Consider the following 18,058-nt stretch of genomic DNA (forward strand, 5'->3'; position numbering starts at 1 on the left):
CAACATGACAATTGTATACTGATGCTTTTTAAGTCAAGGCTATCAGAATGCTGATACGCGACATTGCAGTGAGGCCGCCATAAGTAGATAAGAAAATTTTGCTGGAACTAACTGCGTTTTTTTGTTGTTTTTTTGTTTTTTTATTTCTTCCCCCACGAAAACCCTTGTAGCTGCTTTCGCTGTGAAGCCTGTTCGACTCATCCCTGTCCTATCCTGCTCTGTAAGGCTGTACCTTCTCAGGGGCTTCCCTGAAGCTGTCCTCTGCGCCTACACCTGAAACACCATTAGCCCCCACACCCACCTTTCCCCCCCCCCTTTTTTTTTTTGTTTCCACAATCTACAGAAGTGGGGTATGAGTGAAGTATTACGACCCGGAGAGCCGGAGGTCAAGTTTCCAGCTCCCACAGTCCTTAGTACACAACACGGCCGTCCACCCATTGTGTAGTGTGAAAGCAGAAAAAGATGTCACTTTTTTCCCCTTGTTTTGTTTTGTTTTGTTCTGTTTTTGAGTGATGTTTTTTTAACACCACAGGAGGAACAGAAACCGATCTTGTCATGATTATTTGTTTTTGCATCTGGGTGACCGGTGGCTCAGCTTCCCCACTATCAGCACAGATCTTCCTGTCCGCAGCTGCACCACTTCCTGCTTTGAAATAAACACAGGCCAAGCTCCTGTCAGCCCTGGCCCAGAGGCCCTGATCGGTGCCCCGCCAGCGCCCCTCTCCACCAGCGGGCGTAACGGGGCCTCGCCGATCGTGCCTTCCACCTCGAGCTGCGAGGCCATCTCGCCCCGTTTGAGAGCGCCCATCCGGCGCCACTCTGGAACTCATTTTCTAGATCTCCGCCTGGAGCTGCACCACCGAGGTTGGAGCCCTGCTCGGAATCCTAGGGCCTCCAGCTGGTTGTCACATTTCCACGCCGGGCACGTCCCGTGTGGCTTGGCAGTCGAACCACAGCCCAGAACGTTGGTCCTGCGCGTCTCTGTCTTCCCATGAAAGATTGTTTAATTTCGCCTAACAAAGGCGGGTTACTCAAGACATGGGGGCACCCGAAGCTGCATGGTCTCCTTTTCAAGTTCCACTGTTTGATTTTCTTTCTTTTTTTTTTTTTTTTTTTTTTTAATGTTCATTTGCAGAGTGGCAGGAGGGGAGCTCTTCGACTTCCTGGCCGAGAAGGAGTCACTCAGTGAGGAGGAGGCCACCGAGTTCCTCAAGCAGATCCTGGATGGCGTCAACTACCTGCACTCCAAACAGATAGCCCACTTTGACCTCAAGGTGACCTTGAGGCTCCCTCCAAACCAAAGTGGGGTGTGCCATGACAAATTAATAGATGGGCTGTTAATCCAACTGGTTTGTGTGCTACTTTCCACCCAGTGGTGGAATCCTAGGAGATAATAGTCTGCTCTTTCTCGGCAACGCCTGGCAGAGTTGTAATCTGCCATGATCGATGGCACTGTTATTTAAGATGGCAGTAAATACAGGGATTTGTGGATTCCTGCCTCAATCAAACAACAATAACAAGAACACACCACAGATGAGTCCAACGAACAAATGACTAACACATTAACAGACAGCATGATCAGCATATAAGAGTTTGTGCAACTCTTGGGGAATGCAATTCAAAATGCCTCATTATGTTCAAGTAACCGATACACCTCGGTCCTAATCCGTCATGTCATTGCCTTCTGTGTAATGAAATCGACCTCGGTCAACCTGCGAGCATAACTTCAGCATGTCACTTGGATATTTTTGATGTCAGCAGAGCTTTAAAGTGACACGTCTGTACATTAGGCAGGCTGAGAGAATCCGCCTGGGTGGTAATGCTTTCTAGAGAGCGCAGCCATGGCTTTGCATGTGATTTCCATGTGCTGCTGTTTCCTGATCCTTTCTCATGCTCTCTGTCTCTCCGTTTTTGCTCTCTCTCTCTCTCTCTCTCTCTCTCTCTCTCTCTCTCTCTCTCTCTCTGTCTCTCTCTACCTTGAGACTCCCTCTCTGATCCATGACCCCCTTTTTGTGTGTGCACACACGTGTGGGCTGTGTTGATTGTTATATTGTGCCCCTCTCTCTCTCTCTCTCTCTCTCTCTCGCTCACTCTCTCTCTTTCTCTTTCTCTCTCACCCTTCTTACAGCCGGAGAACATCATGTTGCTGAACCGGAGTGTGCCTCACCCGCGCATTAAGCTCATTGATTTTGGCCTGGCCCACAAGATTGACTTCAGCAATGACTTCAAGAACATCTTTGGCACTCCGGAGTTTGTAGGTGGGTGCCCGACAGCCTCGTGTTGGAGCGACATTCCCCACAACGTTCCCGTGACATTCCCCCCCGTCCCCCAAAACCCCCAAAGCCACTCCCCTCGTCCACAGCCCAAACCGAGAGCTGGACAAGAAAGCGGAAAAGAGCCACAGGCCCTTTCTTGGTGTCCCAGAATGTTTTGCAAAATAAATCCCCTATGTTTGGACCGAGCCCTCAGTGGAGCCAGGCCTGGTGTCTCACCCAAACCAGCTAAACACCCTCTTCCAAGCCACACAATTTCGTCTTCTACCTAACAGTCAGCGAGTCGGCTGTGTTTGGTGTGAGCCCCATCCTCTCAGCCCCCCCCCCCCCCATCTTTTTGGCATAGTCCCCAGTCCTATTTGAATGGCTGCCAATGTGACTGCAGGGTGTGATGAGACGGCATTGTTAATAGCCAGACAGTTGTCCCCCCAGATGAACCGAAGGCCGAGGAAGAGTAGTCAGCTGGGCCTAGTGTACCGCCACACTCTGCCCGACCGCCAAGACGAGAACCCAGTACCAATGCCGCACGTGGGCTAGTTAACACACGTAGCGCTTTTCCCCAGCACGAAAGACATTTGCACAGCTATTCCAGCTGCTCATTACCCAGAACCTAAACGTTAGAAGCTCCGCCGTAGATCTTCCACAATCTTCACCATTCCAGAGCCTCCATTTTTATCGTTCACACATCTGAAACTGAGATTTCCTCACTATTGTGACAAGTGACTCACTTCCTTCACAGCTCAAATATTTTGTGTGAAGGGCAAAAAAAATATATCCCCCCCCCCCCCCCCCAAACCAGACATTTTCTCTTTTCCCTCTTTTTCCTTCTTTTTAAAAAAAATAAAAATCCATTTTAGATGGTTTACTTTTAAAACATCTGTTTGTTCCACTGTTTTGCAGCCCCAGAAGTGGTTAACTACGAGCCTCTGGGCTTGGAGGCAGACATGTGGTAAGAAAACCCGCCCTCCCCGCTGAACTGAGGTCTCCACGTCGTTGTCCTCTCGGGTAATCGATTCTCTCTCCCTCTCCCGTTCCAGGAGTGTCGGCGTGATAACTTACATATTGTAAGTATTTCATCTCCGCGACGATGACTCGTAAATTAAGAGAACATAAAATTTGAACTGTGCATCCATTTTGTTCACTTTGCTGAGGCACTGAGCTGCAGCCGCTGCGTTACTCGTTACACAGCAAAGCCATAATCATCACTCATTGTAATGTACAATTATGGCAGCCTATTTAGTTGGGCGTTATGAATTATATTTAGCATGGAAACAGATTTTAGTAATATCTTTTTTTTGCTGTAGTCGTTGCATCACAAGCAAGTGCCTGCTTGTCCGTTGCTGCCGATTCACGTGCTTGAAATGAGGCACGACGGTGTTCGATGAAACCAAGGGCAGTACCAAACAGCCATTTTGTCCAATGTGTCTAATGGTATTATTGATACTGCTTATTGTCTGAGGACACTGGAAAGTTCCTCCTGTCTGTGGCTGGGTGTGTGTGTGTGTGTGTGGGGGTGGGGGGAGGTGTGTGTGTGGGGGTGGGGGGAGGTGTGTGTGTGTGTGGGGGTGGGGGGAGGTGTGTGTGTGTGTGGGGGTGGGGGGAGGTGTGTGTGTGGGGGTGGGGGGAGGTGTGTGTGTGTGGGGGGGGGTGGGGGGAGGTGTGTGTGTGGGGGTGGGGGGAGGTGTGTGTGTGGGGGTGGGGGGAGGTGTGTGTGTGGGGGTGGGGGGAGGTGTGTGTGTGTGTGTGGGGGTGGGGGGAGGTGTGTGTGTGTGTGGTGGGGGTGGGGGGAGGTGTGTGTGTGTGTGTGGTGGGGGTGGGGGGAGGTGCGTGTGTGTGTGTGGTGGGGGTGGGGGGAGGTGCGTGTGTGTGTCTGTGGTGGGGCTGGGGGGAGGTGTGTGTGTGTGTGTGTGGTGGGGGTGGGGGGAGCTGTGTGTGTGTGTGGTGGGGGTGTGTGTGTGTGTGGTGGGGGTGTGTGTGTGTGTGTGTGTGTGTGTGTGTGTGTGTGTGTGTGTGTGTGTGAGAGATAAGGTCTCACGGGAAGCTCCAGCAATGGTGGGATAACTGGACCTTTCTACACCTCCACAGTAAACAGTACGGCTGGGTGCAGGCTCAGCTCGGCGCCTCTGCGTCCTTTCTCACCATCCTCCATCCTGCACCTTGTGGTCAGGGCTGTCGTTTTCCCGTTGCCGTGCCACCCTTGGCTGGCCCTGCCCTCCCTTCCACTTTCTTAAGGTTTCAATTTGTACTTTTGCTGCGTCTTCGTTCCACCTTTTTGTTCTCTTGCTCTGTGTCCCTTTCTGTCCTCAATACACCTTCCCACCCAAGGGAAGATGTTCTCACAATATTTTCAACAAGAGAAAATTTCTCTCTGTCTCTCTCTCTATCAGCCTTTCGCCGCCTACACTGCTGTCTTTCTGACACGGTAAAAATAGAGCCACGCATCAGGTCGCTCTGTCCCCTCACGCTTTGCTTCCATATCTATCCTTTTTTCTCCCATAGTTTTTTTTTCTCCCCATTTCACCAGTCCCTCTCCACCACCACCACCCTGGAATCCCACTAATTGGCCGTGTAAATCCAACACAGCTGCAATGTTAAAAGAATCGATGAATTTTTCATGTTTGCCACAAGGCCTCCACACAGCATGCCCTTGACCCGCAGCCAATGCAGTATTTGCCCATCTCGGCCCTTTAATTAGCCCCAGGAGAAGGAAGGGGTTTTTTCCAGAGTCTTCAAGATGCATGTAAGGCAGGAAGGTTCTGCCTTTTGAACACCCCCCCCCCCACAATATGTGGATTTTAAGCAGGTCAAATGAGATACAGTGCTTGCCTTCTCATTCCACCCTGCTAATTTCTTACCTATATTTGGCCACTACTATAAGTGCTCTAATAATATGCTTTTGGCATCCTGAAGTAAACAAAGGGCTATTCTCAAACTTGAACTTCCTTTCTCCGGCAGGCATACTACTTAACACTTAATGAACGGAGAGTAGCTTTTCTCTTCCATAATCTGTAGCAGTGTCCAGTCCACCCTAAAACCTGTTAGCAGGCCTGTCCGGGACCCTTGAGAATGGGTCCAAGGAGACACTTTGTTTGATGCACCAGACCCAGCAGTGACGTCCGTGTTTCCGTCCTTCCCTTCTTGCCACAGGCTGAGTGGGGCCTCTCCGTTCCTGGGCGAGAACAAGCAGGAGACGCTGGCCAATGTGTCAGCAGTGGACTACGAGTTTGACGAGGAATACTTCAGCAACACCAGCGCCCTGGCAAAAGACTTTATCATACGGCTCCTCGTCAAGGACCCAAAGTAAGGGACTGGGGAGAAATCTACAGTGTTTTACATTAAGACAGAATGGGTCATATGTTAGGACTGAAAGGCAGGACAAAGTCTTAACTTGGTTACCATATTTATCAAGAAAGCGGAAACATTCATGGTGTGGTATTTACTCTGATGATGATGATGCTAGCTTTATGTGCAATAGGGCTTGATAATTAACTGATGTGCAACCAATAAAATAGACAATTTATTATCTTCAGTCATGACACCGGTCACACACTTTGTGAAGGAAAACCTGACTGCTAACCCATACAAAGGAACAGATGATGCACAGATAGGAAACAGTGGTCTAAAATGAAATTGAGGACAATAATAATTCCTGTTTTGCCCCTGTGTGAGTTCACTCCACTGCTGTCTGTGCCTCATAATGCGTCAATCCAACTTCACACTATGGGTTGAACTTATGTAGGCCAGAAATCATAAACCCTTCCATGCAACTTAGCTTGATCTAGATCCTCCACATGGGTAGATCCAGTATAGCAATGAGGCTTCATTCAGAGCATTCAATGTTTACCAGTTTTTTTGACTTACTTTTCACACTTTCCATTCGCCTCATTAATCCAATCAGACGAAGTGGAATGAAATATTCCACACCAGTATTCCCCAGTTCCGGTCACCAAGCGGCCCTTCCATGCATGCTTTAGTGTTTTGCAGTTCCAGCGCTCCTCAGCTCACGAAAGGCTGGATAATTAGCTGAAAAGTTGAACCGGACGTCTCAGAGAAGGCAAACACTGAACCGTGTTCGGCGTCAGGGCTCCAGAGCATGGGGGAAGCCATCCTTTATGGCTGGGCCGCTCCCCCTGGCCCTTGGGGCTTTGCTCCAGCCCCTAACTAAGCACAGGCTTTGATGGGAAAGATCAAAGCCGGTTAGGCTAAGACCAGAGCCAGGGCGGCATTTCTCTAGGGTGACAGTCAGGACAGCACTGCTCTGAAGTGCGATTTGGTTTCCAAATGTTATCCCACCCTGCCTAAAAGAATGCAAGGGCTGCCTGCTGTTTAAGCTTGTTATTTTTTCCCTCACAGAAAAAGAATGACGATCCAGGAAAGTCTGCAGCATCCCTGGATCAAGGTTGGCTCATCTTCAGATGACAGCAATGTGATCATGACTCCAAGAATACAAATTTATATGATGGACATCTGCGTTCTGTCCTAAACATCCTGTTTCTTTGGAACCCTTGTGTACTTCACTGCAATTGTTATTACCTCTATATGATTTTATAGTTATTCATATATAATGTTTAAATATATACAATTTCTTTCTGAATTAGCCAAAAGACACTCAGCAAGAACTTAGTCGCAAAGAGTCAGCAGTGAATATGGAGAAATTCAAGAAGTTTGCAGCCCGCAGAAAATGGAAGGTAATGTTACATTTAAAAGCTCCCTGGCGAAAAATAACAAGTAAACGCTTCCGAACAATAGGCAGACTTTTCAGGTGTGCTCATGCCCAGTCAAGTGGTACGGAGTCAAACAGCAAATACAGTCATTTAGATCTGCTTGCCAATAAAACCACCCAGATTAAACATCCTAAGCCCCATTTCATCTGAGAGTCCTGCTAGTATGTCCAGGGCCTTCTCGTGTGGGATATTACCACCATTAGCTTACGATGTTTGAAAGCAACAGCTAATTGGTGGGTTTCCAAGCAAGGAAACCAATTTTTTTTTAATGCACGACTGTGAACTGCACCAATTTCATGCTTCAAGAGGCCAACCACAACAAAGGAAAATAGCAGCCCAGAAAGTTATTCAGGAGACGTTTTGTCTATTGCGCCTGCACAGTGGTTCAGCGTTCTTTATCTCTGTTTCTTCGCCAGCAATCGGTGAGGCTGATCTCTCTGTGCAACCGGCTCTCACGCTCCTTCCTGTCCAGGAGCAACATAAGCGTGGCGCGCAGTGATGACACACTGGTAAGCCCCGCCTCCGCCACGGAAAGACGGGGCCTGCCACACTGGTCGATGGCTGACCTGCTGCCATCCAGCACAGTGTTGTGTGTACTGAAGGCTGTCGACCAAGAACGTGGGCCTGAAAAAGTCTGAAACTTCTTGCCGTCTACTTTGCAACGCCGTCCTTGCACCTATCCAGTGTTGAATTGTAGACTATGCACTTTCCACATTCTGTCAGTCCCCACTCATTTCTATTTAAATCTTTCCTTTTCACATTGTTTACTACAATATGCAAGAGCGCGCGCGCGCACACACACACACACACACACACACACACACACACACACACACACAAACTACAGGTTCAGCTGCATGTTCTGTTCCTTAACTCTTCTCCATTTTGCTGATTAATAAATGATGAGAGAATTTGTGTTTAGTTAGTTCCCTTTTTGGAATCGGTTCCTCTTTTGATTTTGAACAGGAATTTTCATGTCATGTCCATCACAGATGTGCCTTTAATTGGATCACAACAGTCAAAAGACTGTTAAACTTCATACATAAGAGTGCCTTTTAAGTCTCACACATGCCATAATTTTTACTGAATCTCTCATTTTGCATGATATGTTTCTGCAAAGATAATCTGTTCCAGGAAGTGTGTGTGTTTGTGTGTGTGTGTGTAGTGTGTGTTTGGGGGGATGCGTGGGTGAGCGTGTGTTTTTCACGCTGGAAATGGACATTTGTCAGCAATAATAATTGTCAAGCTGTGCCACCCGTGCTGCCTGCTGTGCGCTACTTTATATCTGCAGGGCTGCAGTCAGGTGCTTTGTTCCTGCGGCGATCTGATTATTGACATGAGGCTGAAGTCAGAGGCGCTTCTATGGCTACCATGCCGCCTCTTTGGTTGGCAATGCTAGATACAATCATAGTCATCGTGCTGGCCTGCCAAAGGCCGCTCTCAAGCTTACACTATGGCTGACGTGCCTCTGCCCATCTGCATCCTTCTGCTTGACGTTTTAACAAAACCCAGTCAGAGGATTCTCCAAGCCCTATAATTTGGCCTAGTGGCAGCAATTGTGTGTGTGTGTGTGTGTGTGTGTGTGTGTGTGTGTGTGTGTGTGTGTGTGTGTGTGTGTGTGTGTGTGTGTGTGAGTAAACTAGCGCACCTTTCCAAGTGTGCTGGTCCATGCCATGCATGCTAACACCCCCATACACAGACGCACACACACAGTCTTTCTATATTTTCCTCTCTCACTGTCTGTGGCCTGCTTGTCAAGGCTGTCAGCTTCTTTTTGAAGGTTATGGACTCGCATGGTGCACATACACAGACACACACACACACACACACCTTCCTGAATTATTCAATTGGATTAGGACAGCATGCCTTTTGCCAGTTGAGAGGCCACCTGCGTTCACTGGATTTGAGCAAATTGTGACTGTCGAAACAGATTTGGAATTGTTTTCCCAGCTATAACTCCTTCAGACATGACATAAATCCCATCATTTCCAGAAAGCTGTGTTGTCTGGTGCTATTGTGCTGTCTTGTGAATATATTCTATTTTACATGCAGCATATTGTAAAGATTTTTAAGCAGAAAAAACTAAATCTACGTTGCTCAAGTGTTTTGATCATTTTCTAAGCGGAGAATTGCTATTAGAGGTTTTTGTTTTAGCTGGTTACCTATGACACCATTATGCCAACTCCATCTTGAGCGTCCTTAACAGTTTTGCTCAGTTTAATCACATTCGCACTGATTTTTGCTTACCTGCAGGACGAGGAAGACTCATTTGTGATGAAGGCCATCATCCACGCCATCAATGACGACAATGTGCCAGGCCTGAAGCACCTGCTGGGCTCACTGACCAGCTACGACATCAACCAACCCAACAAGGTGAGGGGGTACAGGGGCGCGGGCAGAGAGGTAGGCCATCGGGGTGGGGAGGGAAGACGGCTGGATAGACAGGCTGACAGGGGAGGCGACGGATGGAGAAGTGGGCTGACGGGCGGAGAGGTGGAGCAATGGATGGCGAGGTGGGGCAACGGGCGGAGAGGCATGACGATCGGAAAGTGAAAGGCGGAGAAGCTTCCTGACCAGAGGAGGTGTGACTAGCCAGCTGATAAGTGTCTAAGCCGTACGTGTCCTACGATGCATTTTTCATGATCTCTTTTGAGACTCACTGCTGATACATGAGGTGTCTGTGCTAGGAGATGGCTTATTGAACACCGGGTTATTCCATTTGGCTTTCAAATTTGGTTCATCACAACTCAAATGTAATAGTTTTGAATGGAGTGGGAATGAGGTCAGTGTTAATACTCATTATTAATTATTAAGCGGGGGGGCAGCCTGTAAATGTGTTTGTGCTTGTCTTAAGGAACGAGAGAGAGATGAGGGTATGTGGACACTAACTTGTTCAAGAGGCATGCTGTTGATTGCCTCGCTTGGAGTGTATGAGAGTGTGTGTGCACAAATGAGTGTGAGTGTCTGTGCGAGTGTGTGCATGTGAATGAGTGTGAGAACGTGTGTGTGTGTGTGTGTGTGTGTGTGTGTGTGAATGTAAGTGTTTGTGTGCTCTAAGGACTATTCCCATGCCTCATGCATTTATGCATAGCGAAAAGTCCTCCAGTTGTGTATAAATGGCTGTAATCGCCAGCGTTTCTGAGAGCATTTAATCTACTGCTGCGATCAGTAAAACCACGCCACACTGCCGACACGCATCAAGTTAGGGCTCGTTTAAACTGCAGCATTTTAAAAGTGACTTTGAATTATTATCATAATTAGATGTTGTAATACCAGAACCATTGAACCATTGAACCATTGGTGCCTTGTGTGTGTGTACCATAAAGCTATGCTTACTTTTGTGTGTGTGTCTGTGTGTGTGTCTGTGTGTGTGTCTGTGTGTGTGTCTGTGTGTGTGTCTGTGTGTGTGTCTGTGTGTGTGTCTGTGTGTGTGTCTGTGTGTGTGTCTGTGTGTGTGTCTGTGTGTGTCTGTGTGTGTCTGTGTCTCTGTCTGTGTCTCTGTCTGTGTCTGTGTCTGTCATAGCACGGAACACCCCCACTTCTCATCTCAGCTGGCTGTGGAAATGTCCAGATTATCGACGTGCTGATGAAAAAGGGAGCAGAGATACAAGCCCTCGACAAGGTGCCTTTCTCAGCGTTCATCTCTACCGATAGCTCAAAACCCTCTCTAATCGAAAATGCAATGCACAAAGGCCCCTTGTTCCCTTGCTTTAGAGCTAGGTGTGTAACTATTCCCTAGTGAGTGTAAACACTGGCTTAGGCAACTTTAAAACTCTTAAACTGTTATAGCTCCAGTGGGGAGCAGTGAGCATTTGATGGGCATGAGAGGTACAGTCTACACCAAAATATCACTAAGCCCCGCTCTCTGGCCCACAGTCTGGAGCCAATGCTATCTACTACGCAGCCCGAAATGGCCACGTCCAGACCTTGAAATTCCTCCATGAAAAGAAGTGCCCTCTGGACATCCAAGATAAGGTGCCTCAATTTCTCTTTCTCTCTCACATGCACGCATATGTGCACACACGCACGTGCACACACACACACAACACACCACACGTCTTTCCATCTGACACCTTTTCATCCAAAGACCTAACCTTCCGAGCTTGCCCTCCTCTCTGCTATCTTTGGCTTATTTGCAGTTGCCATGGTGACACAGCGGCACGAGCTCCGCTGGGTCTGTTAAATCAGGTGGGCTGTTTTAACGGGCCGCCTCTCCCGACAGCGAGGGAGCACCCAGGTGGGCCCCAACCGCATTGGCGCCTTTGAGCATGTCACCTTTTATTGCCAGTGGAAATTTGGTAGCCCCCCCCCCCCCCCCCCCCGTGCGGTCTCTCTTTAGCTCAGCGGTCACCCTTACCATAGTTGCGTTACATCACCGTTACCACCTCCATCACGTCTGCTGTTTGTACAGCTGCTGAAGATGGGCAGGGATTCAGTACAACACCAATGGAGGCGCAGGTTGCCAGTTACTCAGTGAACTGTTACGCAGTTTCTGCTTTTACACTGTCTGAAATGCATCACTTAAAGCCCTGGCTGCAAAATTTTGCAGCAGCAATGGCTGATGCGGCACTGACTAATGCTCTGATCTTATGTTAACTTTCTCAGGGAATATACATAAATAGGAATGAATAAACTCGAATTTAAAAAGGTCAGGTTGGGGTTAAAGTATGTACCACACATTACTGTGTGAATAATTAATAAGGTTGCTTTAAAGGTGCAATCGGCATTTCTTGTTTCAAGTGAAATATAGTCAATTATCGCAAGGTAAGAAACCTGTGTAATGGCATAAGCGATATTATCGTTGATCTTTGAATTACCCTGAATGGATATACCCTGAGTTGCCAATTTAACAGGTTACCTATAGGTCTGACCTATAGGGTCAGTCTATCAAAGACTGAATATATGTTTATATGCTGTTATTCTGCAATACATTCTGTGAAATTATGAAATTGCAACAATATAATAGTTTAACTGAATGAAAAATATATGAATATAAAGGAAGCAATGTTAAAAATTTGTGTAAGGGCACATAATTTTAAAAGATGGCATTAAATTAACAGTCCATGTGTGACGGGTGCAGGGAGGGAACGAGACGTTTGGAGTGTCTTTATTCTCTATAATAAAGTAAGCACGGAACACAGCGGCGAGCTGGCTAAAAAGCTAGCGGGGAAATAAAGGTAAAATCTCTGGCAGTATAACTCGGGGCTCTGGGACGCAGCAGAGCAGCGGTAACACCCGGGGCGAGAGGAAACAACGCGCTGCACTGCCCAAGCGTTGCCGTGCACGTTAATAAGAGGGAGAAACAAAAAGGCAAACAAGGAACATGTAATCAATATTCAGGGGACTGGGAGGGTGGGGGGCAGTGGGCGTGTGCCGCCGTCTGGGTGCACCCTGACACCATGTCATTAGGTAAGGCAATTTCTTAAGAGCCTAAACTTGATCTAGGTTGATAAAGATCTTTAAAAAGTGATTTCAGAATAGTGTAAAAACGTTGCTTGAAAATAACAACAGTTTACATGGGAAGGATACATCTGGACCTTACAAGCCCTGGATGTTTTGACCCCGACCAGGTCACTCATGAATAATGCTAATAAAGGCTAAAACAATGTATATAGGAAACGAGTACAATAGTGTTGCCAGCAGTGGTAAGATTACAGTTGACTGTAAAATGTTTGGCAGCCTATTAGGCCCAGCTATGGAGTAGGTGATCACATACTCAAAGAACAGACATGACATGCATTTGCTGACTGATTTTTCAAGGACCGTATGGTGAAAGCTAGCGCATAAGAGTCACTCAGTGATTTGTGTCCCCTGCTGGTCATAATTCAGTATTTTGCCGATACAGTCTGTGATTGTTAGCCATGCTAATGACTTGGTTTCCTTTGTATCTGGGTTGTAGTCTGGGGAGACGGCCCTGCATGTCGCTGCTCGCTACGGCAACGTGGACGTGGTCCAGTACCTTTGCAGTATTCGTGCCAACCCAAACCTGACGGACCGGGTACGTCTCTCTCTCGCTCTCTCTCTTTCTCTCTCTCTCTCTCACGCGCGCACGGCTCGAGGAAAAGGTTTGTAGCACACTTAGCAGTAATTGTTCTGGGTATTTTATCTTCCGAAGGAGTCCTTATACTGTATATGAAGTATCAAGTATTATGTCTGCATAATGCCAGACAAGTACCACTCATTAATTTCACACAAATTGATGGCCGAACGCCTTGGGTAAAGCTACCACTTTAACACTCGTTGACATCGCGGCGGCGGGTTAAGTGTCACAGGGCTAACGTGTCTGCCTATCACTTCACGTGCGGCGCGCTCAGACTGGTCGGTAACTTCACCACGAGAATAGTAGCGGAATTAGCAATTATCACTGTGGCATTATGATGGATCTAATGCGAGAAGAACTGTTCAATGCGCGATTGATTAACTGCCAAACAATGCTTTTAGAAGACCGCAACCGCGCCTGTGGAGTTTCGGTTGCACGGGCAGTGGTAGCTCAGTGGTTAAGGTACTTGATTTGTAATCAGAAGGTTGCTGGTTTAAGCCCCACCACTGCCAAGTTTCCACTGTTGGGCCCCTGAGCAAGGCCCTTAACCCTCAATTGCTCAAGTTGTACTCAATCATAATTGTAAGTCGTTTTGGATAAAAGCATCAGCTAAATGCCATAAATTTTAAATGCTTTGTGAAAAGCGCTTTCCTGTTCAATGGTCGACAGCAGCTCTCCTTCCTTGTAGTCACGTCAGTCCTTTGCCATGTGTATACTTGACGCGCTCTCCTCCCACCCGGCATGCAGGAGCAGGAGGTGCCGCTGCACTGCGCCGCGTGGCACGGCTACTCGGCAGTGGCGCGGGTGCTGTGCGAGGCCGGCTGCAATGTCAACGCGCGGAACCGCGAGGGCGAGAGCCCCCTGCTAACCGCCTCGGCACGCGGCTTCCGCGACATCGCCGAGTGCCTGTTGGAGCACGGCGCCGACATGGACTCCACCGACAAGGTGAGCGCGCGGTATTTTCAAGGCGGTTCTGAGATCGATAAAAACCCCCAGACCTCTAAAATGAGGATATGAGAAGCTTTTTTTTAATATATATATATATATAATTAGGAATAGACGCTTTTCTTGAGCTCATAGAATTTATGATTCATCCTCTTCAGCATCTTCTATGATGTTGACGTGAACTTTAAACAGCCTGTAGCATCATAAACAAATATAACATTGTAACCCCTGAGTCTGCATTTGAACAATATATATATATATTTTTGATCTTGTTCCAAATCATGTAAAGCCTTCAAGAATAAGGGATCCATATGTCGATCAAATGGCACTTAACTCAAGTGGGCTGACTGGAAACGAGTCTTTCTGACTGCAGAATCTGCTCACTTCCTCTCCACTCAAAACACCTGTTCATATTGGAGACAGGACTGTTATGAGACAGCGGGTAGTACCTGAACATCTGGCGCTGTGTTCGGCTCACCCACTGGCAATTCACTGTAACCTGGGGGTGACGACTTTGAGTGTGTGTGAACATACATGTGCGTGTCCGTGTTTGTATGTGCGTGCTCATGTGTTTACGTGTGTATGTCACAGGACGGTCACATCGCACTGCACCTGGCCGTGCGGAGGTGCCAGATCGAGGTGGTGAAGTGCCTCCTCAGCCACCACTGCTACGTGGACCACCAGGATCGCCACGGCAACACACCCCTGCATATCGCATGCAAGGACGGCAACTTGCCATTAGTCACATTGCTGTGCAATGCTAAGGCCAATCTGGACATCCCAAACAAGGCAAATTCCCTTATGTTTTCCCTCTACTGACTACTTACTCTCTTTTATGCACAACAAATGTTTCTAACCTATTTAAACAGGCAGTATTTCCTACTAATGTTGGGTCTAGACTTAGGGATGGGTGATGCAATATTCTGTTATTATTGCGATTAATCACATCAAAGTGCACTTTTCTGGCATATCATAGGTATCATCAGCATGTCTAGAATGTGGAGAGACTGCATAGTTGTGTTTAATTGTGACCATGCTGTTTCACAGGTGCACAGTGTCTTTTCCAACTTGTTAGCAACCTCAGAAAAGCATATACATATTGTGCACCATTAAAATATCTTCCAAGTATCACTAGTATTCGTGCCATCAGTTTATCAGTATTTGTATCACACCACCCAGTCCTGGTGGGCTACCACCTCTCGTCTATATGGCTTTGTCTTCCTTGAATGTGTACTGGACCATTTACAGAGACCGTTAAGACTTCCCCCTCACCCACCTATAACCTTCTATATGCTACAATCGGCATCCATCGTTGTTACCTCTAAGGTGCCCTTGTTCGCTTCTCTGGCAGCTGTAAAAGCCCTCGGCGCTGATTCGCCAGGTCAGCGTCCTTCCTGTTCTCCCGTGAGCTGCTCCGATCCCTCTGCGCTCCCATCAGCCAGCAGGCCAAAGATGGACACTAGCTCACGGCACTGGGGAGCAAAGCAGGGGGTCCCCGTCTCGTCGGTGTCTATTCTGAGCCCCAAATGGAAAACCGTTGCTCTTCGTTCCGCCTTCGGCCCTTTGAGAGGCCTCGGGGCCGTCGAACTTCCCCTTCCGCCGTTTGTCTGCAGGTGTCGCCGATGCGTGCCGCCACGGACGCTTGTGATCATTTTTTTGATGGGTTTTACTCTCTGTGTCTCAGTTCGGGAGGACGCCTCTGCACGTGGCAGCATGCAATGGCGGGCTGGAGGTGGTGCGACGTCTCTGCGTAGCTGGAGCCAATACGGAGGCCATCGCCAACGTGAGTGACCGCACACGTCTCTGGTCTGGTTGCCATAGTTGCCAATCGGTTTAGAGAGAGGGACAGACAGACAGAGAGCGAGAAGCTATACCATTCCTCTTTCTGGTTGGAGCTAACATTTGAGACAATTGCTAATGTCAGTTTCAGGGCAGTTCCCTCTTTTGCTATACATTTTAAAATCCCAGCATTTTCCCTTCTGATTACAGAAATGCCACAACCCATTCCTTCTACTCTGGAAAACATTTGAGATTGGCTAAGATGGCTGACATGAACAGCCCTGATTATGTCGCAAGAAACTGCATGTGTAAGACTAAAAGCTTAGTCGGAGATCCCGGTATGGAGCCTGAAAGGCAATTCTCAGCCCCTGTGCTATGGGTTAGTACTGTGGTACTACAGGGGAAGTCAAAGCAGTGCACTTTTAAATCGCTGATAATGTTGGTTAGGCCACAACCTAACCTCACTGTTCCAAGGCTCTTTTGTAATATAAATGACGCTCTGTTCCGCCCTTTTGACAAATGTTCGTGTAATGGGTGCAGCCTGTTACCTGAAATTCAGTCTATGCAGGCATTTAGGAAATCAGATTAACTCCGATGAACAAATCAAAGCTCATTGACTCATGCGAAATTGCGTCTTCGGTTTCTTTACGTAACCGTCGTGTAATTGACTCCTGAAAGGACAATCGTGGTGCTATTAGGTGCGGCTGGTGGCCAGTGTGGCTGCAAACCAGTCTGGGTGAAGCCAGCAGTGTTTGCTGTTATAATTGCTCACCTGTGCTTATGTCAGGGTGTGTACTGTGTATGCTTTCAGCACTGTGTGTGTGTGCGTGTGCAAGTTTGTGAGAGAGAAAGAAAGAACTTGTTTCTGGGGCGTGCATGCAATGGTAAAACTGCTTGAGCAATATTTTCACACGTTTGTGTGTGTGTGAGTGCCTGACTTTTGTCTGTGGGAGTCAGAATCTTCGATGTTCTGACTTGTTATGCAGTCCCTGAGGTCCAACCCAGAATGGCCAACGCCCCCCACCCCCACCCTTTTTGACGCCTGCTGGAAAACCGCGCGGCTCAGTCCCTCTCTGTGCGATCACACACAGCAGAGGCGAAGACCAGCCAGCACTGCTCCCTTCACTAGGACTCTGTTCCCAATCAGTACTTCTGACTACCCCCCATTCACTCTGGCCCTGCTGGCCCTGCTTTTGTTTAGTCCTACGCAGTCCAGCACCTGAGGAATGGGCCCAAACCAATTAATTCTGGAAAAGGCAGAGACCCCTGTTAATACTGTATGGTAACTGAAGCAGTCTCCGTGTATGTTCCAGGATGGATTGGGCTTTGGATCCATAATTTAAGTTCTATGGCATTTTTTATGACCCCTCCTGTGCCCTGGACTCTATATGGCTTGGAAAGACGGAGGCTGAATTCTTAAATGTTGAATGTGCCCGATTTAAACGTACAGATTGAAGTTGCTGCTATAGGTTCTATGGTTCAGTGCCTGCATTTGTGAGTTTGATGTGAGTGGTTGCATCCGTGCCAGAAGACTGCCTTTAATCTGTGTTTCATGGGTGTTTCTATCCTTTCTCTATTTGAGTGTCGGTAATGACGACCTCAGCCTTGATGTGTCATGAATCCGTGTTGATTCAAGGAGTTCCCCCCCCCCCTCCCCCTGCCGCCCCAAGTCTTTTCATGGCTTTGAAATGTTGAAGGATACCTTCGGTTGTTATAAAACAGATGGAAGTTCACAGAGAAATGGCAAAGGTATCCTTGACGGAACACCACAGATGAGAGGCTGAATACGAACATCAAATAAAGGTAGCTCAATGGTTGAGGTACTCGGCTTGTAATCGGAAGGTTGCCAGTTCGAGCATGCCACCACCACCAAGTTGCCAGTGTTGGGCCCCTGAGCAAGGCCCTTAACCCTCAACTGCTCAAGTTGTGTTCAGTCAGAATTGCAAGTCGCTTTGGATAAAAGCATCAGCTAACTGCTGTAAATGTAACAAAAGCCCAAACTGAAGGATGAAGAAGTGAAAACAGTTGTGTGTTTGATGGGGCTGCGAGTTCCTCTTAGAAAGCCCTAGTTACAGGACAGCTTTTCTGTCCATTCAGGTAATAGATGAGAATACAATTTCACTGTTTGTTTTAACAAAGGATTTTCAGATATTGGCTGCATTCAACACATTCTCCCCATCATGCTCATTAGTGTGTGGTGGGGGTGGGTGGGTGTAGTATGTGGCATATTGTTTTATCTGTTCCCTGTGAAGCTTTGAGAAAGGACCACAGCTGTTTGCTGTGTGTGTTTAGTAAAT

At 47.7% G+C, this 18,058-nt stretch overlaps 1 protein-coding gene across 2 annotated transcripts in view; it reads left to right on the forward strand.

The window, feature by feature from the left end:
* The window catches only part of dapk1 (death-associated protein kinase 1), a 45,373-nt gene that overhangs the window by 17,183 nt on the left and 10,132 nt on the right, over window positions 1-18,058 (forward strand). Inside the window, exons 4-18 of one of the 2 annotated variants that reach the window (XM_035529680.2) lie at window positions 1,136-1,274; window positions 2,129-2,258; window positions 3,174-3,222; window positions 3,311-3,337; window positions 5,421-5,573; window positions 6,627-6,672; window positions 6,872-6,961; window positions 7,414-7,506; window positions 9,251-9,370; window positions 10,521-10,619; window positions 10,874-10,972; window positions 12,897-12,995; window positions 13,785-13,982; window positions 14,574-14,771; window positions 15,667-15,765. In XM_035529680.2, coding sequence (XP_035385573.1) covers window positions 1,136-1,274; window positions 2,129-2,258; window positions 3,174-3,222; window positions 3,311-3,337; window positions 5,421-5,573; window positions 6,627-6,672; window positions 6,872-6,961; window positions 7,414-7,506; window positions 9,251-9,370; window positions 10,521-10,619; window positions 10,874-10,972; window positions 12,897-12,995; window positions 13,785-13,982; window positions 14,574-14,771; window positions 15,667-15,765 — 1,639 coding nt within the window. The remainder of the gene's footprint in view (window positions 1-1,135; window positions 1,275-2,128; window positions 2,259-3,173; window positions 3,223-3,310; window positions 3,338-5,420; window positions 5,574-6,626; window positions 6,673-6,871; window positions 6,962-7,413; window positions 7,507-9,250; window positions 9,371-10,520; window positions 10,620-10,873; window positions 10,973-12,896; window positions 12,996-13,784; window positions 13,983-14,573; window positions 14,772-15,666; window positions 15,766-18,058) is intronic. The other variant, XM_081714110.1, reaches the window with a different exon arrangement.

Source organism: Electrophorus electricus, chromosome 5 (assembly GCF_041902795.1).
Source record: "Electrophorus electricus isolate QZ-2024a chromosome 5, ASM4190279v1, whole genome shotgun sequence".
Lineage (NCBI taxonomy): Eukaryota > Metazoa > Chordata > Actinopteri > Gymnotiformes > Gymnotidae > Electrophorus > Electrophorus electricus.